At 35.0% G+C, this 23,514-nt stretch overlaps 1 protein-coding gene across 2 annotated transcripts in view; it reads left to right on the top strand.

Annotated features, from left to right (window-relative positions):
- The window catches only part of PDE3B (phosphodiesterase 3B), a 90,757-nt gene extending 67,474 nt beyond the window's left edge, over positions 1–23,283 (top strand). For both annotated transcript variants that reach the window (XM_065065269.1, XM_065065268.1), the window contains 13 exons: positions 2,173–2,315; positions 5,390–5,496; positions 7,781–7,982; positions 8,511–8,584; positions 9,118–9,221; positions 10,772–10,906; positions 12,679–12,790; positions 13,548–13,661; positions 16,166–16,365; positions 18,242–18,445; positions 18,847–19,008; positions 20,562–20,811; positions 21,147–23,283. In XM_065065269.1, coding sequence (XP_064921341.1) covers positions 2,173–2,315; positions 5,390–5,496; positions 7,781–7,982; positions 8,511–8,584; positions 9,118–9,221; positions 10,772–10,906; positions 12,679–12,790; positions 13,548–13,661; positions 16,166–16,365; positions 18,242–18,445; positions 18,847–19,008; positions 20,562–20,811; positions 21,147–21,373 — 2,034 coding nt within the window. In that variant the 3' untranslated portion in view covers positions 21,374–23,283. The remainder of the gene's footprint in view (positions 1–2,172; positions 2,316–5,389; positions 5,497–7,780; positions 7,983–8,510; positions 8,585–9,117; positions 9,222–10,771; positions 10,907–12,678; positions 12,791–13,547; positions 13,662–16,165; positions 16,366–18,241; positions 18,446–18,846; positions 19,009–20,561; positions 20,812–21,146) is intronic.
- The last annotated feature ends 231 nt before the right edge of the window (positions 23,284–23,514 follow it).

Genomic DNA, 23,514 nt, shown 5'->3' with positions numbered 1-23,514 from the left:
TCTTAGGTAGACAAAAAACATCTCAGGACTGCTCTACAATAGAAAGACTTTTCACTTCCATCATAACAGAACTGTCCCCAGATGTCCTAGTGTGTCAGCAGACTGCTTGCCAAATTTGTGGATTTCTGGTGTTATCAACAGTCATGATTTTAACACTATTCACACTTTAGGCAAGTAAAAGTCGTCTAGACAAGCACTTGAGTGTCCACATCCCTTGTCTCCTAGCATTGTTATTGCTGGTAACTGAGTGTCTTTTGATAATAACTTTGATTTTTGGTATGGCCTAAATTTTGCTTCCAGAGCAACTTTCCCCCTTTGTATAGTGATTACCAGTGACTTCGCTAGCATAGAGTGATCCGGAGTTTCTGAGTATTTCACTACCCGTGGTTTGTTTATTCTTTGCTGCTTTATCTAGTAGGGGAAAGTTCTGGAGATTTGTTATATCCTCAGTGTTCCCTTGTTCATAGAGCAGCCAGGAAGAAGTAGTAAGAGCAGGTGCTGTGGCTTTCTTTCCATATTGTGCTAATGTGCGCTTGTTTCGGGGAGTAGACCTTTCTTCTCCGATGTTGGGGATCTTGAGCTGGACTCCCAATATTTGTGGGTTAGGCTGATGTGATCCATTGCCAGAGAAGTCCGTTCTAGCCTGAGAGGATGACCACTGTGGGATAGCACACAGAATACGTGCCTCCGGTTCTCTGGCTGGTTAAGAACTGCCACACGTTTCTCTGAGTGATCTGGTGATCTTATTCTGCCTGTCTGATTGCACCTTTGTGGCTGTGACCACAGCTTTGCAACAAAGCAAACAGAGTCAAGGGCTCAAGGCAGTCTGATTTTTTTCAGGGTAAGAGACTACTCTTTTGTGTCAACACCGTTTCAGTTTTTTGAAATGTGTAGTAGCTTTGTGAGTTAAGCATGATCTTTGACCACATGATGAAGCTTAAAATTGCAAAGTCATTATTTCTGCCAGACTTTCAAAGTGGTAGTATCCAAGGGTCACCTGTCTACCTGTCCTCACACATGACCCTGCAGACCTTACTCAATACGGCAAATATTGCTATGGATTTTTTGTTTTAAATGTTTGGGGTTTGTTTGTTTTTTGTTTTGTTTTGTTTTGTTTTTCCCTGGCATCCTTTTTTACTTTGCAGGGTCTGATTACACACATCTGTATTATGCAGAAGAATCTACCTCCCTACACTCTCTCCACCTCCCTCTATTGAATGGCCAAATCTAGGGATGAGTTAACAAGTGGTTTGTGGGCTAAATGCAGTTAGAGAGAGAGATTTTTTATTTAATTTTATTTTATTATTTTTTAGTACCATATGTAGGTTACCTGTGCAGTAGATGAAGATATTACAGAGCTGGCTTTACAGTTTCAGTTCAGTGATCCTATCCTTTCTATTAGTTGGGTTCTGCTAGTTGCTATTTAAACATGGATATATGTTTCTGGAGTATTTCAGTAAGGCAGAGCTAATATATCCCAAGATATTTCCATTCAGGACTGCATGAGTGCCGTGTCCCTGCTTTGCAGAGGACTTTGTTCAAGTACAATGGTGACTCCCGGTGTTGGGGCTGCAGAATGCCTCAGCTAACGCAGCTTCCAGCCTGGGAGTGGTGAGGTGCCTCCAAACCTTCCTGGGTGTTGTGGGGCTGGTATGAAAACAGAGAATGAGCCTTGATGAACAAGAACTGACTCTGTGCATTGTGCCTCACCCTTTCCAAAAATTCCACGATACCTGCACTGTCAGTATTTACCATCTGAGTTATCAAAATCTCAAGCTATCCTGAGAACTGGAGACCTGAAGGTAGTGAAATGAATGGAATATGTAGAAAAAGAATCCATAATCCTACAGCAACTAACTATTCCTAGAAGATCTCAGTTTTTAAAAGCTCTGAAGAGTAATTGTTGGACCACATGGATTTCAGAAGAGAAGTATTTTTACATATTTTTATTTGGGGAAAGAAAAAAGCATATATGAAAAATAATTTCTAGTAAGCAAAATAATTTGATAGCCTCTGTTTCATTTTCTTGAGCAGTAAGACTGAATGTAAGATACCATACTTACTGTTTCACTATAAAACATTAACAATACATAGCCTTCACAAACAATAAATAAAATTTTAGTGTCTGTTTTTAATTATATAGATATTAACCATGGTTAAATTCCTCAACAGGGATTAAGTAGCAGGAATAGCCTGCCAACACCACAGCTGAGACGGACTTCAGGTGTTTCTGGCATTCTACCCGTAGAATCAACATCTTCCAGATGGGAACGGAGTAACAGCAAGAGATCTCATCAGGAATATAACACATCAAGGTAAGCACTTAGCCACATCTTAAGGGCAATAATAAATGTAGCCTTTCTAAAATGTTCATGTTTGTAACGTTGGAACTGGGCAGTGGAAGCATTTAATGTAAAATCTTGTGAATTAAGTCTTCAAATTCTGCCAGCATAAACTGGAAAATGTTTCAAGATAATTATATACTGTACTTCATAACTCTGTTTGATCTCAACTAGAAATGGGGTCATTCTGAGGTTGGATGGCATGCGCTCTCATTATAAGTAGGCCTCCGTATCAGTTTTAGTAGGAAATGAAAAAAAGTCCAACATACACAGTTGTTAAACAAACCCATTTAACCTCTAAATGTTTACTGACTTCCTCCTTCTTTTTATTTAAAATACGTATCACTTTCCAACTTCCACATACCCAAAGATTTGTTTTCTAATTGTAAAGATTATATCACTTTCTTGCATTTGGTAGCCACTGTTGTGTGTATTGTGACATTTATTATTCCTTCAGTCATCAAGTAAGCAGTAAGGTAAATTAAGTCATCTCTTCTCTACTTATTAATGAATATGGTGCAAACAAAGCTTTTGTTTCCAGAATTAAGATTACATTTTGAATTAGGATTAAAATAAATTTACATTTTTTTCCCTTTTGTTTAATGTTGCATATGAATGAAACTTAACACATTTTGTTTTATTTAAATGTGTATGGCTTTGCTCAATATCTTGTAAGAAAGGTACAACAGATGTTAGACATGGTGTTGCAGCTTAAGTCTGTAAAAATGTGTGTGATTTTGCCTTTTTATATATGTATACATACTTGGTATCTCTTAGGACTTTAATGGTTTTACATAAGCCATAAGGAAAGTATAATAGATGCATATGAGTTATGCTGATAACTGATAATTACCAGTAGCGGATGAAAGTTTATATACACACATCCAATTGTTTTATCAATATTGTATTTCATTTTGAAGTGAACCATTTAAATACTTGGGCACTTGTCAGTGACTTTTTCCCCTTGAATAAAATATGCTTTTCAAGTTTTTACATACTAAAACTTAATTGTGGTTTGTGTATAAAACATGATTGACAATACTAGTAGCAGTACTAGTTTAAAGATTGTATTTTCATGCTGAGTTGGTTATCTCTATCTACTGGAAATAACTAGAGACCAGAGAAATCACTTACTTTGAGGCTCAGCACTCCTGGTGCAGGCACAGTGTACATTTACAGAGGGTTTCCTCACAGCCCCTGCCGACCAGAGAACCTACTTAGGCTCACCTGATTAAGAGTAGCAGTACAGAAAACAACCTCAGTTGTACTCTATCACTTTTAAATTAGCCCTTGACTCTAATGAGTAGCACTGCATGTTAATCATGTTCTCCTGCCCTGCTCCTGTCTGCCCCCATACAGCCCTAGAATATGTGTTTGCTTTTTTTGTCATCTGTCCCCTGCCCTTCAAGGTTTTTGCCAACATTTTACACTGTCTCTTGTCTCCTTGCATCTTCCAGTGATCATTCAGATTGGGTTCCTTTTAGCTTGTAACACACAATCCTGGCAAAATCCCCCGTGGGTGCTGACCTCACAGATAAGGTCAGATGAAACAGCTGAGCTGGCGTAGCTGTTGCTGCTGCCAAAAGAGACAGTCCTGCCTTCCTAGAGGACTTTGTGCCATTGGCTCTGGCTCTTGAGTCAGCCCCTTAAATTGTCAGAAAAATAACAGCAATAAAAAGACAGTTTTTCCTTCCTCGGGAAGCTAATTCAGCCCAATGAAGGACCCAAAGGTTAGGAGAGGAGCAGGCTAATAGTGAAAAGGGAGAGTGAAACAACAAACTGTTCACTAGGAGGAAAGCTTATAAAAAAATTTTTATTTTTGTTTTTTATATACAATGACAACTTTCCACTGAATTCTAGCTGAGTTGAGAAAGATACTACATGATGATATGATAAATTAATATTGCTACAAAATTTTATTGTATATTCCAGAATTTTTTTCTATCTGTGCAGACAGCATTCAAAAGCAACTCTTGAGATCTACCGTTTTATTTGCATGCAAATTCTTGATTTGGTTTCTCATGCAAACACTAGTTCAGGATCAAGTGACCTTTCTTAATACATAGTCTTCCTACACTGAATACTGATGCAGCATTTTTGTGTGCTTTAAAAGAAAATGTGTAAGCTATGATAGCTAAACGATGTACAGATACTGAGAAGTTCCATCTATCCCTGTTGTCAACCCAAACACCTTTATAAGTTGGCTAACATGTCAGTATCAGACTTCAGAAGAATAAATCTGTGTTTATTCTTTAATTCATTTTTTATATTTATGTATTAAAAGAAATGATGGGAGATTAAGTATTATTTCTGTGTTTGACTTTTGTTTGAAATCTGATTAAACAAGATTTAATCTGTTTTGGTAAATACTGTTTTCCCATACTCAAATTTAATAATTAGTTTTACATAAACTATTTTCACTTTCAGATATGTGTTTACAATTACTTTTTTGTTTACTGAAGGAAACATAAATGGAATTTTGGAGTGCAATTTCATACCTAGAACAGCAGATGGCGTAATTCAACAATTGAGTTTAACAGTGTCGCTACAGAAGAACGAATCACTATAAGTAAAAAACATCTTTAGTTTTAAGGTGATAATAAAGACAGTGATTAGTCAGATATGCAAAACTGATTTGAAAAGCAAGCCGTGGCTGTGTAAGATGGTCATGGTATTTCCAAAGTAACCAATCTTTCAAGTGTCCTCGGATCTGCTAGAGAACAGCCTACTTTGTGCAAACGTCAAAGAAAGTAAATATTATGTTAGAAAGTAAAACCTGTGGCACGTCGTCTGAGTACACGTATTGTGTCATTTTAGGACTGCATAAAGTTTTCTTTTGTTTTCACCCAGTACCTAGCAGGTTTTTTTTCCTTATAATTGGCATATATTGTCTAGATGATCTTGAATTCAATTGCTTTCTAGTACTCTTTCTTTCTTGAATGATAGTGGGCCTGTAACAGAGCAGCCTCGCTGTTTTATAAGCATTTTATTTAATAAATGTGGAAGGCAAGGTAGGAAAGAAAAAAAATTCTTTTTTAAATTTTCAGCCAAGGATCTCATTCAAATGGGTCTTTTGGTACAAACTTGCTGACCATACCAAAGCAAAGATCAGCTTCTGTGACATCGATGCATCACATGGGTCCCAGACGACCAGGTAAGATCATGCAATTTGTATAGCTTAGTGGCAGTATGTCGAGGTAGTGGTTAGTAAATTATGTATTACAAATGGTTGGTTGCTTGTCTTTTTTCATTTAAATGTAATACTAATACAACATCAGCGTGTTGCATATATTGAAAAAATTTTAATTTTTATATGCTTCTAAGAATACTGAAAATTACAGTTAACATCAACTTCATAGAAATCTCAACAATTCACTTAATACTTTTTTTAGCTGCAAAATCTTCCAATGTTCAGCATGGTTGGTACCAGTTGAAAATTGTGAACTTCACATACTTTAATAAGGGACTTTTTTCTAGTAATTATGCTTTTTGTAATGGAACAGTGTCAGTTGCACACTCCTAAATACCTGACAAATGAATACTTAAACAAATTTTTGAAGGAGTTGAAGTGGATTTTATTCTAACACTGTCAGCGTAATAAGCTAGTAGGTACTGTTGCGGCAGTGCTCAAATAATGTGTATATCATTTTTTTCAGAGATTATAACTGCCCATATTAAGTGAAAACTTAAAAACTGCTTCTTTGGACATTTCTGTCCATCCATTTTATTATGATTGAAAAATAATAACCTGTTTAATAATCTTGTTTTGAAAGAGATGAATGCACCTTGATTTTTTTTTTTCTTTTTAACCCCCAACTCACCAGCTTTCCCTGTATTACTTACTAATGGTTTTGTGGTTATTTTGTGGTTTTTGTTTGTTTTTTCCTTTTACTCTTCTAAACACCAAGAAACACACAAACTCAAGACAGATCCGCATGTAAACATACTGTTGCACATTCTCAATTGTTCTGTCTTCATAAAAAGCTGGGCTGCCTTCTGCACTTTTCTACTTGGAATCTGTGGAATATACAGAGTGCACTGATATGCATCAAAAGGTGCTGAATGTGTACATGTAAAAAGGATGAAATTAAGTAACCAGCATTAGAGTATTAATCTGTTTTAGTTTGGAAATGAGTTTACAAATTGCTTCTCAACTTTCCAGATCTTTCTTTGCAGCAGTGAAGTGACATTTGCTTTCTGAAACTCCTGTCTCTGCATGTAGCAATGTGGGCTTGAAAAAATAATGTATTTTACTGTAACAGAATGTAATTGCTCTTAGCATGTGTAGCCTATGACACTGCTGGGCATGTATAATCTCTGCATACTTTATATAAGGACAATACTCTATACTCTATTAATAGTTTGTTATCAAGGACTGTACAGTTCTAAAACTTAGGATGTAGTTTTTACATCATAATTTGCAGCAGAATAATGGGTGAAGCTTTGAAAATTCCACAGAATACCTCATGATTTTGCTCATGGGCACTTTATTATTTTTGTTTAAAGTATGTTTGCAACAGCGATAACTTACCTTGGGCACTTGTGGATAAACTGTCTTTTGTGTATTTTCACAAGGGAAAGAAATGATGTTTTGGCTTAATGCAAAATTGTGTTGTACAGTTCATATTATGTGCATAGTGCAGCCAAAGTACAAATTTACCAGCTTGCTTTCCTAGATTTCACAGACAGAAGCCCAAAGTAAACCCTATCTTACTGTTTGAACAGGAATGGGGAATTTCATGGACCTAAAGAAGATGGAGCTGTTTGTTGTTCTTTATTTGTTTTTTTTTATTTCTGATTACCCAAAAGCAAACTTTATTTTTTTTTTTCCCAGTGGCTTATTAGGCTGATTTGGATAGACTGTCATGCAATAAAAACAAGGTACCTCAGTGTCAAAAAAGGGCCAGTATCCACACACTTTAATCTCTTGCTCCAGAATTATGATTACAACATTTTTGGTTTTTACTCTGTTTTCAAAAATTTCTTAAGGATATTTTTTCTTTATTGCAAGACAATGAGGTAAAAGATTTTTGTCTAGGTCAGTTATCAATACTGAATTGGTTTTGATTATTTTTTTTTCCTTGAAAATATAAAAAAGCAATCCTGAATCAGAAAGGAAAATTGAAAGTTTCAGCTACTGATTAAATTTTGCCAAAGCTAAGATCAAGATCAAACCTTTGAAAGCCAGATGTAATAACATCTTACGTAGTTTGCCCGTTCAGATGTGTAGCCTAGGCTGTGCTGCATAGTTGTAGATCTCAAACCTTGGAATAGATCTAGCTGTTTCATATGTGTTTAATAGTGTGAACTACACACCGTGTTTTGAAAACTTGCATATTCTTTACAATTTAGAATGGTTCTTGTCCTTTAATTTCAGTCTTTCTAAACATTAATGTTTTTATTATAATCTGAACCCCGTGTAATGTTTGTTTTGGAAGGTGCTTCTCCTGGCCTGAGTCCTGTGGGTTCACCCAGTCATGGATCTGTCTCCAGTGGGGCTTTCAGCAGCTGGTCACCTGTAGAATTTCCTGATACTGCTGATTTTCTTACAAAACCAAGCATTAAGCCGCCAGGATCCGCATTTAGTTATCCAGATTTGCAGCAGCAAGTTAAAACATCTGTAGGTTATGTGTGTAGCAGGTACTGTAAACTCTGTTACATTTTTTAGTAGCTTCATATGCATTGAAAAGAATACAATTAAAATTTAAAAATAGAACAAGACCTATACATCTGCTAGTATTGAAAACAAATGCGTATCTTCGCATAATCATCTGTAACTCTGTTATCTAGGGGAAGACTAACGGAAGTTGTATGTATGCCATTGCTTTGAAATGGCTCATCCTTGAAAGCAGCAGTTATTGTAGAGTAACAATATTTTACAAATTTTTAGAAAAGAAGGACTTCCTACCTGGGAATTTAATTCTGTATCTCTGCTTTCTAAATAATTAGCTCTACTTTATTAATTTGGGGAGGTGGTGGTTGATTAGTTTGAGTACAGACTAAATCTATATGTGCCAAATTTAGGAGAAAATACAAAGGTCACTTGGTGGAGGAACCTTCAAATGCCTTTTTAAGAAAAGTAATTTGCAGATTTTTTCAGTACAACACAGCAGTAACAAAAGAAGAAAATTACTGAATGTTGTAAATATTTTTCATGTATTCTGTAAGCTGTGGACGTCAGATACTCAAGCCTATTCCAGCACCAGAACCAGAAACTGCAGAATATAAAGACAGAAAATCAGGTGGGATTTCAAAACAGACAAATACTTGATATCAACTTGTTTGTTTGTGGGGGTTTTGCTTGTTTTTCAGTCAATTAAATTAAATTTTTTATATTTCTACATGATATTTTTCCTATAATTTAAGTAACTCATATGCATATGTTTTATTTTAGTTTGTGACTTAGGATAATCAAGATAATCTAAAATATTGCCTTCTGCCGAGTAAGGATTTTATAATAGGCTTCCACTTATAGCTTTATAAGTCTGTGCTCCATGTAACAAATATGTTCTCTGCCATCTCAACTAAACTAATCATTGAACCAATTTTTGCAACTAAAAAGTTATGCTTCTAGTTTTGTCACTCTTCAAATAGGTTTTGTCTAATAAATTTTGTCCTTTACAATGTTTTGTTGTTAAAATCTTAAATAAAAATTGTTTAGAAACAGGTAGTACTTATATTTCTGTAAAGAATCTGTATGATCAGTTCAAAAATGATTAGAGAGTAGGAATTTACAAATAAATTATTGATATAGTACTTATGTATTTTCTTTAAGGTGAAATTGGAAGTGCTAGTATTTCAAAAGAATCTTTCCACCACACAGAGAAGAAAAAAGATGAAAGGAAGGAACCAATCGATCAAACACAAAATAATCTGCTTGTAAGCATGTAATTGGAAAAAATCTTGCAATAACTTTTATCAATACAGTATTTCTTTATGATTTCTAACATGCTATAAAGAGGTCTTTGCTAAGAGTTGTAATTTCTGAAGGGAAGTGTTGCATCATTGGAATTCAAATTTTCATTTAACAATTATGTATTTCCAGCTTGCATAAATTTCACTAGAAAATGACAAATGGTGTTTTTTTTTTTTTTTTTTTTTAATCAAAATTGATTTGTGTAGAAGTACTGTGGATAGTATCTTCAAACACCGATGGACTATTATTTTCTCTTGGAAGTCTATGAAAGATGTGACAGTTTCCATGAGACTTATAAATGAATGTTCATACTGTGCAGTATCACTGAATGTTGGGGATTGGAAGGGACCTCGAAAGATCATCTAGTCCAATCCCCCTGCTGGAGCAGGAAAACCTAGATGAGGTTACACAGGAATGTGTCCAGACGGGTTTTGCATGCCTCCAGAGAAGGAGACTCCACAACCCCCCTGGGCAGCCTGTTCCAGTGTTCTGTCACCCTCACTGAGAAGTTGTTTCTTCTCAAATTTAAGTGGAACCTTTTGTGTTCCAGTTTTAACCCATTACCCCTTGTCCTATCATTGGTTGTCAACGAGAAGAGCCTGGCTTCATCCTTGTGACACTCATCCTTTATTTATCTGTGAACATTAATGAGGTCATCCCTCAGTCTCCTCTTCTCCAAGCTAAAGAGCCCCAGCTCCCTCAGCCTTTCCTCATAAGCGAGATGCTCCACTCCCTTAATCATCTTCGTGGCTCTGCGCTGGACCCTCCAGCAGTTCCCTGTCCTTCTGGAACTGAGGGGCCCAGAACTGGACACAATATTCCAGATGTGGTCTCACCAGGGCAGAGTAGAGGGGCAGGAGAACCTCTCTCGATCTGCTAACCACCCCCCTTCTAATACACCCCAGGATGCCATTGGCCTTCCTGGCCACAAGGGCACAGTGCTGGCTCGTGGTCATCCTGTTGTCCACCAGGACCCCCAGGTCCCTTTCCCCTATGCTGCTCTCTGATAGGTCATTCCCCAACTTATACTGGAACCTGGGGTTGTTTCTGCCCAGATGCAAAACTCTACACTTGCCCTTGCACATTTTTTTTATATTAGTATATTAGAAGTTCAGAGAGACAAATGGTATAAACTTAACTAAAATTTGGGTTATACATCTTCTTTTTAATGCTTGTTCAATTAATGAACTGCCAAAGCTTGGTAAACCTTTTGTTAGCCGACATATATTTGTGCATTGTTTTATTATCTCATCTTGATTAAAAAGAAATAAGAATGAAAATTTAGCAGCGTTTCAGAAAGCCCTGGAATCTGCTGCCCCAAAAAATGAAAAGTCAAGCCATTAACTGTGCTATTTGTACTATTGATTTATGATTTTCATATAGCCATAGTTACAGCACTATTCAGTAAGTTAAATAATGATGTATCATTTTCATGGCTTTTTTTGCCAATACAAGTGACAAATTAGTTTTTATTGTTATTTTAGAGATTATGAAGTATCTTACTGTTACGCAGGTGGAGCAGAGTCCTACATTAGAAACAGTGTTTTTAGACCATGATTCACTAATGGAGAAGATGAACAATTGGAATTTCCAAATTTTTGACCTTGTACAAGAAATGGGAGACCAGTCTGGAAGGATCCTTAGCCAGGTTTGTGGTCTTTTATTATAGGAGGGTGGGTATATAAAGCTGTCATGCTTATATATTTTATTTAAACAGTGAAGAAGTTTTGCAGTCAACAAGTATATGAATGATAACTTGAAAAGTAGAAATATAATTTCTCATGTATTCTATCTCATTGTAAACCATAAAAAAGTGGTTTCTCAATAGACAACTTGCTCCAAATTTTCTCAGTTTTATTCTCGTTGTAAAAATAGGGTAGATTCACACTTACTAAATTTTGTAGTAGTGTGCCATTTCCTATGAAAAATTGTCTCCTGCTTTCAGAATTACTACCTTGTTTGTCAACCATTTCTTTTTTCTTTATTTCAGTAAAATATTTCTGCCCGAGCTACACCTGTGGGGGAAGAGAAGTGATCTTTTAGGCAGTCTTTTGCCTCTTGATCCTACAAACAATGGGATTTTTTTTCCATGCTGCTTTCTGCATGTAGTATCCCTTTTATCTCTTTCTGACTTATTACTAAGCTCTTTAGTGCAGTTTCATGTTGTGCTGAAGCCAGTAATGGCAGCTGCAAAAGTATCATCCTGTTTGCTCTTCCCCAGCCTCTCCCATTCATCAGTGTCATCTCGAAGCTTCTGTCTCATTCTTTATATTGAATTTAGAAGTAATGGAGCTATAGTATGAGCCAGCATTTTGATTTCTTACCGTGGAGTAGAATGCGTGTTGCTCTTGCTCAAGGGTAGTGTTAGGAGCAAGCAGCTGGAGGGAAGGAAACAGGTTAGAAGCACTTGGTGCAGCTGGAACCACAGACCTGCACCTGTACTGAAAACAGGAAAAAACAATGGCAATAATTTCATTTTCGTTATTAGACGCTGTCTTTCCTTTCATAATACACAATATTCTGGGTATTGTTTTAAATCTTCAGTTAGTCTTGTTTGATCAAATGTTTTCAGGTCTTTTGTCACCTTGGTGCCACCTGTTAATCTAGACTAGAATGCTACAGTCCTCTCGAGTGGGGTTTTTACTGTAGTGTACCTGTACTCTGCAATTCACATTATCTTGCATTTCATTTGTGTGTAATTTAGTGGATAGTTCAAACCTGTAAGTACTTAAGTGTGTAGGTTTCTCCTAAACTCTAGCAAAATTTCTGTGTCAGTTCTTCCTGATATTGTTTTTACATGTACTACTTGTCCTTTTCCTCGCACCCCAGTCCTTTTGTCTGTTGTGCTCTAACCTTTCTGATACATATCTTACTTAAAAACTCATTTAAAAACTGTATTTTACCATCATCATTTGTAAGGTTCTCAGATTGGGTATGTGTAAGGGGATTGGTTGAGACAGGTGGAAGGAGAGTTGTCCCCTCATTTTGCTCTTGTGTTCCTTTGAGCGCCTCCCACACTTCAGAACTTACTCTTTCTCTCAAGTGTCTGGGAAAGAAGTGACAAAAACAAGTAGCGGTGACTTCTTTTGGGAAGCTTTCTTAACATTTGCAGTCTTGGGGAGGTTAGGTCTTTGTAGTTGCTAAGTTCTACTTGTAAACCATAAAATTTATCAGTAAAGAAATTAAAGCTTTTATTATTCTGTGTTTGAAAGGATGAAAAAAATCCACGTTTTTGTGTTAAAAAAAATCATGAAACGCATCTCTATGATGATAGCTTTCAGATAATCTTCAATTGGATTCCAGTAATTTCTATCTCTATCAGCAAGCAAAATTTTTAAAACAGGAAAATTTTTAAATGGAAAAGCCAGAATATGCTTAAGTTTATTTTTCAGACTAAAATTAATTTTATTATGTATTTAGGTAACTTATACCTTGTTTCAAGACACTGGTTTGTTCGAAATTTTCAAAATCCCAACGCAAGAATTCATGAATTACTTCTGTGCGTTAGAAAATGGCTATCGAGATATTCCCTGTAAGTACTATCTAATTACATGTGTTTTTCTATTACTGTATCATCTTTAGTGTGTGTATTAATATTCAATACAGAGGTAGACGATGTCTGAACTTAGTATATTTTTAATGAATACATTTGTCAGAATTTAGAGCTGATTTATGAATTGCAGCAGAAAATTGGTGGACTCCAAAACTGAATTTGTTAATGTGTAGGCTGAATATAATCTTAAAGAATTTGAATGAGTATTTGAATCAAACGTACTGAAGTCGATGGGAGAATATTTGTTGATTTAACAGATATTTTTTTAGACCCATAGTAGAACGATTAGAAAATATAGAATTGTTAATTATTCATCGTGCTGTTTAGGGCAGCCAAATTTATTGGAAAAACAAAACAGAAACCACCTCACTTCCTCTCCCCAGACGTGCACCCACCCGCTCCCCATGTCACAGGGGGTTGCACCAACCCAGATGCTTGTAGGTAGCAGATTGGAAGCAATGATAGTGCCTCACCAGCACTGATTTTAAAAGGCTACTTAATCCATTCCTGGCTCTGAGGTAGAATGAAGTATGCATAGAGGATATTTGAAGTTTATCTAACGTGTTTTTAAAAAACTTTCAGTGATATATCCTTCACTAACAATTTAAATCAAATTTTCCTTTATATTAGTCAAAATCTCCTTTATAGTAAAATCAGTACACACCTTTTCTTCCCTTTTTGTTCCTTTTGATTATATTTCAGATAGTATTTTTAATTATATTTTTATAATTTTCAGATCACAATCGTATACATGCCACAGATGTCCTTCATGCAGTATGGTATCTGACAACACGGCCAATTCCTGGATTTCAGCAAATTCATAATGAGCATATAATGGAAAGTGATATGGGTATGTATTTACATAGGCGATTTTTTTTCCTTTGCTCTAAGAATGTTTTAGCGAAACTACAATAGGTGAAACAAACTACTCTGGAAGAAAATATGTAATTGTTCTTACCACTTTTTTCTTTGTATTTCAATATAAGGCAGTAGAAATATTACCATTTTAGTACACACCATTCAGAAATACCATGCAGTAGATTTTTAGAAAAATTAGTAGATGAGTAGTGGTTAGTTTATTAGCCAAGAATACAGGTTCACTTAATAAATTTTCTGTGCTGAATGAAACCTCTGTATACTGCTACAGTCAGCGTATTTTTAACATTTGAAATACATTAGACTAATATTTCTTAACTTGATTGTGAAATTAAATAGACCAAAGAAAAATTACCAACGTCAAAGCATTTAACTTAATTGAAGTTCTCCTTAATGGTTTTAGTGTAAAAATGAGTACTTCAGAATTCTGTGTTAGATATCACATGCAGACATTCAGGTATTGCCATGACTAGTAACTGTGAAAAAGACATAAGGTCTTCAAATTCCAATGTTGTATGGCATTAGTTCTAATGAAGCTTGCTTTTCTGTTGTGTGTGACTTCATGGAATTAGCTTTTAAATTTAGATTTGTAGTTCTTACTAAAATATATACTATAAGTAAAGTATAATGAATCTAAGTATACACTTTTATACTAAATTGTATTTGTTGAACAAAAATAAATGGGGAAATCATCCATCACTGTCTAAGATCCCTGTTTTATATGTACATTTAAAAAGGACAAGATGCAAGTCATGTGACTTTTAAAGGGCTGTAATTTTAAGTAGTATTTTGTGAACTGTACAGACAGTATATATTATTTCTTCCTTACTAATTAGCCCCTCTACTGTCACCTTTCTCTTTTTTCCAAGTTTGTCGATGTTCACTGATTGTACCCTATTGCATTTTCTTTCTTCTAAGTGTTAAAAGGGTTGGGATTGGAGACTTGACTGGGTGAAAGAAAAATTATAGAAAATTCTTTTGTTTCCCTTTACAAAAAAAAGTAAATTGAAAATAAGAAATTATAGTCGTATTGCTTTGGAACTCTTTCAGTATAAATGTTACTAGGATTTTTAGTCTTCACTTTTTCTATGAAGGAAAAGAGATGCCTTTTATTATGCAGTGTCAAAATGAATAATATTACTGGGTTTTTTGTTTGTGTTATTTTTTCTTTTGTTTTGTTGTTGTTGTTTTTCTTTTGCCTAGTGACTTTGTCCAGGGAGAAGAGGCATATAAAACTGTGAATGGCCTTATCATGCAAATGTTTCTAATTTAATGGGTTTAGTTCCTTTTGCAGTAGTTTCCACTATCCCACAAGATTTTCCTATAGGTCTGCAAGTTTAAGAAATGGGCAAATTATAAAAATACTATAGGAGATGCTGATTGATCCTCTCTTGGTCTTACTGAGGTTGGGAGAGAAACTGTAGAATGCTCTTTTAGTGCTATCATTTTAAGAAGGGAATGAAATTCCAGGTCTGCATAACAACAGTTGTTCTTCAGCAGCATGACAGTAAGCGGAAGGCAAAGAGACAGGCACCTTAGCGGTGAAGTGTAACCATTGGTATCCATGTGAATTTTCCAAGATTTGTGCATTGGACTCTGAGATACACATTTTTTGCTAGTTTTTTTTTTTTTCCTTCTCTTCATTCCCTCCCATGGAACAAATTCCTACAACTGCTGAAACATTCCTCTGAACCAGCCTTTTGCAGCACGATGAACTGGAGCTGCAGAGTGACTCCCTCTGGTTCATGTCTTCTAATACACCAGACAGTTTCAAGGTCCAAGGCAAATCTTTTCTTCCATCATCTCCTCTTCCAATGAGGGCAGCAAGTGTAGATATGTGCCCCACGTAGCTTTTACACTTCTGGCAATGTGCATTTCTTCTTCTAAAATTGTGTTGCAAGAGTCAGCTCTGACTGTGGTGAAAATATATATTTCTTTTTCCCAATTGTGGCTGTTCACAGCTCTTCCAAAAATCTCCTTTATTTGTGTGAATGATAGCTATCCCTCGGTATTGTAGTGGGAAATCGGATCCTGAGATATATCTGTATGTAGTAATAGGGGAAGAATTGCTTTTCAAACAGGAACGTTTGGCTTTCCAGTTTTGGTAACTTCTTACAGGCTCCACAGTGTCCTGTACCGTTTTGCCTTCCTTCTGTAATGTCATGAACCAGCTGAAGCTTTTTATGTATTTGTAAAACTGCATCTACCGTTTTGGACAACCCATGTGGCCATGACAAATTTGTGACTTACTGGCATTTCAACTTTTCTTCAGAATTGCTGGTTTATCCATAAACAATACTATTACTTTTCTTTCTTAAAGTGTGTTTCCTTGCCAATTATTCAGCTTCACAATTACAAGATTAACTCTATTAAGTTTGTGCTTGCAAATGTATCTGGCTGAGTCATTTAAAATGTATTAAAAACAAGAATGAGATCATGTTCGAAAATATTTTATTTTTGTATTTCCAATTTTCTTAGATGAAGCCACTGGTATTGCCCCTGTTCAAGTCAGCTATATTTCTTCAAAAAGTTGCTCTATCGCTGATGACAGCTATGGTTGTCTAGCATCAAACATTCCTGCTTTGGAATTGATGGCTTTATACGTAGCAGCTGCCATGCACGATTATGATCATCCTGGTCGTACAAATGCTTTTCTAGTTGCTACAAATGCACCTCAGGTAAGAAAGTCTTTAACCACAGAATAATTTGTCTGTATCTGAAATCAGAGTAATTAATATTCTTCTCTTCCATATCCCTCCTGTAGCCTGTTTAGGATCATTTGCCCAATTTAAGAAATGGGGAAATCAATTTGTGCTTAACTTGTGTAATACTTTTTTACTCCTGATAAATTCCAGTGTGTTTTCTGTGTATTGGTTGTATATGTGTGTAAAAATAATTTTCAGTCTACAAAATTGAAAATAAAGACAAAAATCAATGCAGGTTAGAGTAAAAGATTATTTCATAGAGAGCTGGCCCCAGGAGTTTAAACAAGGTAATTCATTAATATCTTACATTTTGGGAATCCTCTGAAATCATAGTGGTGTCAGCAGTTACTGTAAAAAGACATTCCTCTAATGGTCCAATGAACTGCATCGCCTAATCTCTGTATTCCAAACTGGTCCTTCATGGTAAATAGCTATTACCTTTAAGGGAGGGTGAGTAAAATAAGAAGAAATCAGCAAGGCATCCTTGCTTTTGTCTCCCGTATTCAACATTGTTGTTAGAACAGAGAGTAGAAAGAAAGGAGATGCTGTGCTCTATAGGGTTTAAAAGGCTAAGACAAAAGAGGTGAAGGGGTGGGTAAAGCTGAATAAAAGAGCAGACAGGAGAAAAAAAAAAGTTGAGGTAGGGAAGAACTGGAAGGAAGAACACTGGAGAAAAGATGTCTACACTGCATCGCAAAATATTTTTCTTTAAAGAGTGGGATATTATCGGGGCAAGCATATTTATGATGGCTATTTGGATCTCTCCTAATAAATTAGAGATAAGAAACTCAAATAGTAGTAATAATAACAACATCAGCAACAACAATAATAATAGTTAATCAGAAACCAGTACAACTTGTCAAGAGATGGAGAGTTTAAAAGTGAACTTTCCAGTCAGTTTTCAACAATTCCTTATTGTAGAAAAGGTTCAGGATGTAGGCAGTTATGTATTATATTTCTGATGAAAACAGGATACAGAGAAGAATAAAACCAAGCAACACAGACACTTATCTCGAGTTTTCAAAAATAAACACATTCATTTTGTTAATAATTTCTTCCTCAAAACATAAATGTTATTTTTGCAGTTTTCCAAATAATTGTTTTCAGGTCCTATTTAATCTATATTCAATTAATTATTTTCTAGGATGTTTTGTATAAACACAGGAGTTGTGAGTAAAATCTACTACTGTTTTAATATTTTAATTAACTCATTTGCTGTCAAAATGTACTCATCAGCATTAAACGTAGCACATTAAAAGCCAGTGATACTCCACACTATTTTGCATTAACCACAGTTCTTATATGCTTTGGAGATTTTTTTCCTTTTTTTCTTTTTTTTTTTTTTTTTTTTTTTAAACAATAGGGGAATTAAAAGCATATACTTAGATCTGGTTTGGGGTTGGATTTTTATGTTGTGTGGTGTTTTATTGTTTGTATTTTGTTTTCTTTCTGTATGTGGTTTTTGTTTTGGTCTGGTGTTTTTGTTTGGCTGGTTATGTCAGTGTGTGTGCTCCACACACACTGCCAAGAGTGTAAAGTCTACATTTTAAGTCGTTTGTGTATATGTGTACGCAGTGTGAATGTAGAAGTGACTAAGACATCATTAAGGACTTTTAAGGAAAGAAAAAACTTTTCTAATTGTTTGGGCTTTTCTCATCTGCCATTTTTATTTCACTTTAACTACCAAACTCGAAGGCAAAACATAATTTCCAGTAGTTGTTTTGTTGTATGTTTAAATTAAGACTTCTTTCTGACTATCCCTTAAGTTTCAGAGTATTAAATTATAAATTTAAATGTTTAGTCTGTCATTTATGATTCTGTTTTGTTTGGGTTTGTGGTTTTTTTGTAGGCTGTTCTCTACAATGACAGATCAGTCTTAGAAAATCACCATGCTGCTTCTGCCTGGAATCTTTTCTTATCACGACCAGAATACAACTTTTTATCAAATCTTGATCACGTAGAATTCAAGCGTTTTCGTTTCTTAGTGATTGAAGCAATCCTTGCCACAGATCTCAAGAAGCATTTTGATTTCCTTGCAGAATTTAATGCCAAGGTTTGTTACATTTTAGTGTTTATGCTGAGCAGGTTGTGATATACTGATGTTAGTATTGCTACTTAGTAGTTATTAGTATTAATAACTTGCATATAAAGTTCTGTATTATTTGAATTTAAGTTACTATAAAATGCAAATAGAGTATTTCCTTTGTACAAACCAATTGCAGATTGTTTTGTAGATTGCCTAATAAGCCTTGCAGATGTGACATAGGGAGACCTCCATCGTATCTCACATTTCTGTCTTATGAAGCATACTAAATGAACTTTTTTTTTTTTAATATATAAGACAAAAAATTATATAGAAAAGTTAATGCAGGTTTCTAATGTGAAAAGTCTAATAAAAATAACATTGATTAATAGTTTTAACTTAATTTTTAAAAATGTATGTGCTCAATCCAGGTGAATGATATCAACAGTCATGGTATAGAATGGAGCAATGAAAACGATCGCCTCCTGGCCTGTCAAATATGCATCAAACTGGCAGATATTAATGGCCCAGCAAAAGTTAGAGAGCTGCATCTGAAATGGACAGAAGGCATTGTTAATGAATTTTATGAACAGGTGAGTCTGAAAAGTGTAATTTGCTCTTTTTTTAAGGACAGGCAGATGATCAGTTCTTTGCCTTATGAAATGTATAACTAGATAAAACATTATTCCTTGTGTTAAATCCTCAGGTAAGGTATTTCCATCTTCTCTTTCTGAACACTGAGAATTTATTTTTATAGGTAGCTTTTACTTCCCATCAATTGTGTTAAAAGCTTGAGAACAAGCTCCCTCACAGTGTTGTCCCTTTTCCAGGTATTAGTGTTTTGGTTGGGTATGGGGTTGGTTTGGTTGGTTGGTTTGACTGTAGTTGTTTTTGTTGGTGGTTTTTTGGTTTGGTTGTTGTTTGTTTGGGCTATTTTTTGGGGGCTAGTGGGTTGATCAGTTGGTTTGGGTTTTTGGGGGGGTTGTAGGTCTTTTGTTTGTTAGTTTTTGTTGGTTGGTTTGTTTGTTTGTCTTAGGATGATGCTGATAAACCAAAATAACTTCCTCCACTTTGGGAAATTAAGTTCACTGGAATGTTTCCAGATCAAAGAATATGGAGAGAATCCTCAAGACTGGAAATATATATTGAGCTAACAGTGCAAAGACAGAAAAGATATTAAAACTTTAAAAATTAAATATTAAAAATACACATTAGTAGCTAACAGTATTAAAATTTAAATATGTTTTTTATGCTGGAACTTTGATAAATAATCGTATCAAGATTAACTGGAAAAAAGTCTGAGAATTTGTTGCTTATTTTTACATTTATGAATTCTGTAAGTCCCCCCAAATACATTCTACCTTTCTACTCTGTTATTTTTCTTAGTCAGCTTTCTGAGTAGTTAACTGTTTATGAGACAACAACCAAGGACTGAAAAATAGTTTTTTAAACTAGAGAGATAGAAGTAAACAGCAAAATCACGTGGATGATTTAAGCAATAGAAACAATAATCTGAGGTGTTTACACTTACTGTAATTCTAAGTATTCTAAGTTGCTCCTTCAGGAAAACCTTTTTCATAAAACAATCAGGTCCACAAAAGTGTTGAGATAAGTGATTATAACTTGGAGTTGTTTAGGAGCAGCTGCTTAATTTTTTCTCCAGTTTATAAAACAGGAAAAAAACAAAACAAACCAAACACTTTATTCCAGATGTTATAGTTCGTTTCATTCTACAACTTTTGGGAGAAGCCATTTACCAGAATGTATTACTCTACCTGATTACTTTCCCGTTTTCTCTGTTCATCAGCTCATCAATTGAAGTCAAACGTCTGCCTCTGCTGGAGCTCTCCTGTAATAGCAGAGGAACAGGAGCTCCAGTAGAACTAGGTCTCCACCCATGCACAAGGATATCTTGCAGCAAAGCTGAAGGGAGGATTATGGGCTATGCAAGGCTGAGCCGTAATGTGTCTTTATTTAAAATTGGCCTAATTACATTTTCTTTCCCTTAGTCTAGACTATTATTGCCTCTGGTAAAAAGATACAATCCTTGCGATATTTACTTGGTTCCTTAAAAGTAATCTTTAGAATAAAAATTTAAAGTTAATTTTACAAGAAGTTCTGGTAATCTTTTTCATTCTGTTTTCAGGGTGATGAGGAAGCAAGTCTTGGATTACCTATAAGCCCCTTCATGGATCGTTCTTCTCCACAGCTTGCAAAACTGCAAGAATCTTTCATCACTCACATAGTTGGACCCCTGTGTAATTCTTATAATGCAGCTGGGTTGCTTCCAGGGCAATGGGTTGATGAAGAGGAGGAGGATGCAGAAAGTATTGAAGACGATGATGGAGCACAGTTAGAGACTGATGATGAAGAAATGGAAGATGACCTCATTTTAAGTAAGTTTTTCTATTTCAGTTGGTGCATAAGGTTGTCATTTAATAGATTCAGACATAGACATGATGGCTGAAATTGTGAGTACAAATATTGTAGATTTTGTGATTATGCTGCTTCATAAATTTTAGTCTTTTAATAAAATCTTTAATACCAGGACACTTGCAATTTGAAACAGAAACTCTTTGTCCTTTGTCATGTCATTATTTACATATTCTGAATAAGCATCCATGGTTTTTGCTGGAATTTACATCTCTCTTACAATGTGCCATTGGTTTTGTATGCATAAAATATAATTACTTTGGATCCTGAACAATCAAATATGCTTATAATTTTACAGAAGCTCAAAGAAAAAAGGGTAGACGAATATTCTGCCAGCTAATACACCATCTCAGTGAAAATCACAAAATATGGAAGAAAGCAATTGAAGAGGAAGAAAAAAATAAAGCTGAAGGAGCCAAACTGCTGACTGAGATCTCGTCTTTACCTCAAGCAGATGAAATTCAGGTTATTGAGGAAGCTGATGAAGAAGATGAGCGACAACTAGGAGAAGACAAAACATGCTAATAAAATTTCAGCAGTGGTGTCCAGGATGATGATAGCCTATTTTTTTCTCACTGTGCTGACTTTAGCCTGACACAGTTCACATAAAATTTAAAGGCCTTAATACTGTGAGAGGATTCTTTCTACTCTAGTGGAATCCCACTCCTATGCACTTTCGCCACACAGAATATGAAACTTTATTCAAAGATTGAGTATTGTATACCCTGATGCAAAGTTCTTTATGCCTGATATAATGATATCCTGATAAAATGCTGCCTTGCTGAATATGGAACTCTTATTTTCCTTGAGGTACCTGCAATTTTTGAAAACATTCAGTTACTTCAGTTACCAAAGTGGCAAGAACTTTTGCTAACAAGGAAACATGGGATGAATCCTATTATTGTCTTGAGTTGCTTATTTCATGTTGGTTTTGAACATGAAGAAGAAAAAGTCTGTGCCTATAGGAAAACTGTGTTACTGTTGCAGTGCAAGCCTGTTTGGGGTGTCTACTTAGTGCAGTAGTGTGCTTAACGTAGTCATCTCAGAGCAACTCTTCAAGGACTGTGACATGAATGCTGAATTCTGATATTTGTGGTTTAAAAAGGAAAAAAATCCAGGTGCATCTATTTCTGATGCTTTTTATTATTGTGCATAATCTGATGTTTTATTTTTGCAGAAAATATTCAGGTTTGCAGTGGGTGTTCATGAGAATTCATTGCGTACAAGGCCATTATCATCTGTTGCCTTGCTGTCTTGTGGTAGAACATTAAAAACCTGTTCAGCTACTTAAATTATTAAGGAATTCTATTCTTTTAGTCATAACGCTATATTTCCTGCCCGTACTCAGGTTCTTGTTTAAAAACAAGTCAACAACATTACAGATTTTTTATCTTGCACCAATTTTTGGTATTAAATTTTAAGGAAATAAGATCGTACTTCATTTCTTCTTTGTATGGAAAACTTTAGGACAATGAAATTTTTTCTTTTTTTTTTTTTTTAAAGAAAATAGAAACTACTGTTCCAAAATGGCTAGTGTATTTAATGTGCCCCCACATCTTTTCTCCCATCACAGATATAGCTTATCTTGCCTTCAAGTTTGATGTGCACCCTGAAATATACATATGGAATGCAGAGTGTGAAAACTTCATGTAAAGCCTAATAGTAAGATAAACATCACTATATTATATTGCAATTTAGATTGTTGAGTTTTTAAATAAGAAACTTAGACATTCCACACAAATGTATTTTTAGGAACACTGCCATTGTAGATCTAATTGGAAAAAGAAAAAAAAGAGCATAAATTAGGCTACAGGTATGTAAGTAAGCCACAAATAAAGCTAGTTTTAAAAGTGTACCTTTTAATACTAAACATGTATATGCTGTGCAGTTGAATTAAATAAAAACAAATGCACACATGTGCAAGTTCCTAAATGTATCTTAGCATATTTGTGTTTACATTTACTTCAGATGACTTGAAAAAAGGTAACATTCCTAAGATAACCTTTTGTAAACTGCATTGCACTCTTTTACACAAACAAAATTTTATTTTGCTCGTTGATTGGCCAGTTTAAATAACTGAAAGGAATTCTGGTTTTCCACTGATAAGCTTTTGGTTGATCCATTTAGAAGACCACTGAGAAGAGCTTTTACTATTTTATATATTCAGTGCCAAACCCCCATTTGCTGCCATTATTTCTCTCACTGCATTTTTGTAACACAAGCAGTGTTAAAACCAGATATTTCTGTCATTAATAAAATGTAGCACTATTGAAGCTGGCAGTTATTGATCATTCACTTGTATTTTACATTTCTTGTATGTATATTTTCCTAACACGTAATTTGAAGACTACAGAAACTATGCTTTTTTTGGTATGCTGTATTCTCAGCATTTTGTGTTTAGCCTATGTGTTTGTACATAAAAAAAATCACTTTAATGCTGTTTAGTATCATTTTTGCTTTGACTTGAAAAAATATGCAAATGACCTTGTCTGAAGTTACTGCTCTTTTACGTGACAGTTTAACATTTCCTTTTAAAAAGATATTAAAAACTAATATAAAGAAAGAAGAAGAAGGTAAAAATAACATTTTATATTTTACTAAAGTATAGGCAGCACTTGCATCTGGTGACAACATTGCCAGCAACTTTCTTATCTCAAGTTTCCCTT

Source organism: Columba livia, chromosome 5 (assembly GCF_036013475.1).
Source record: "Columba livia isolate bColLiv1 breed racing homer chromosome 5, bColLiv1.pat.W.v2, whole genome shotgun sequence".
Classification (NCBI taxonomy): Eukaryota; Metazoa; Chordata; class Aves; order Columbiformes; family Columbidae; genus Columba; species Columba livia.
The sequence above is the reverse complement of the archived record's forward strand: the minus strand, read 5'-3'. Positions and strand labels throughout refer to the sequence as shown.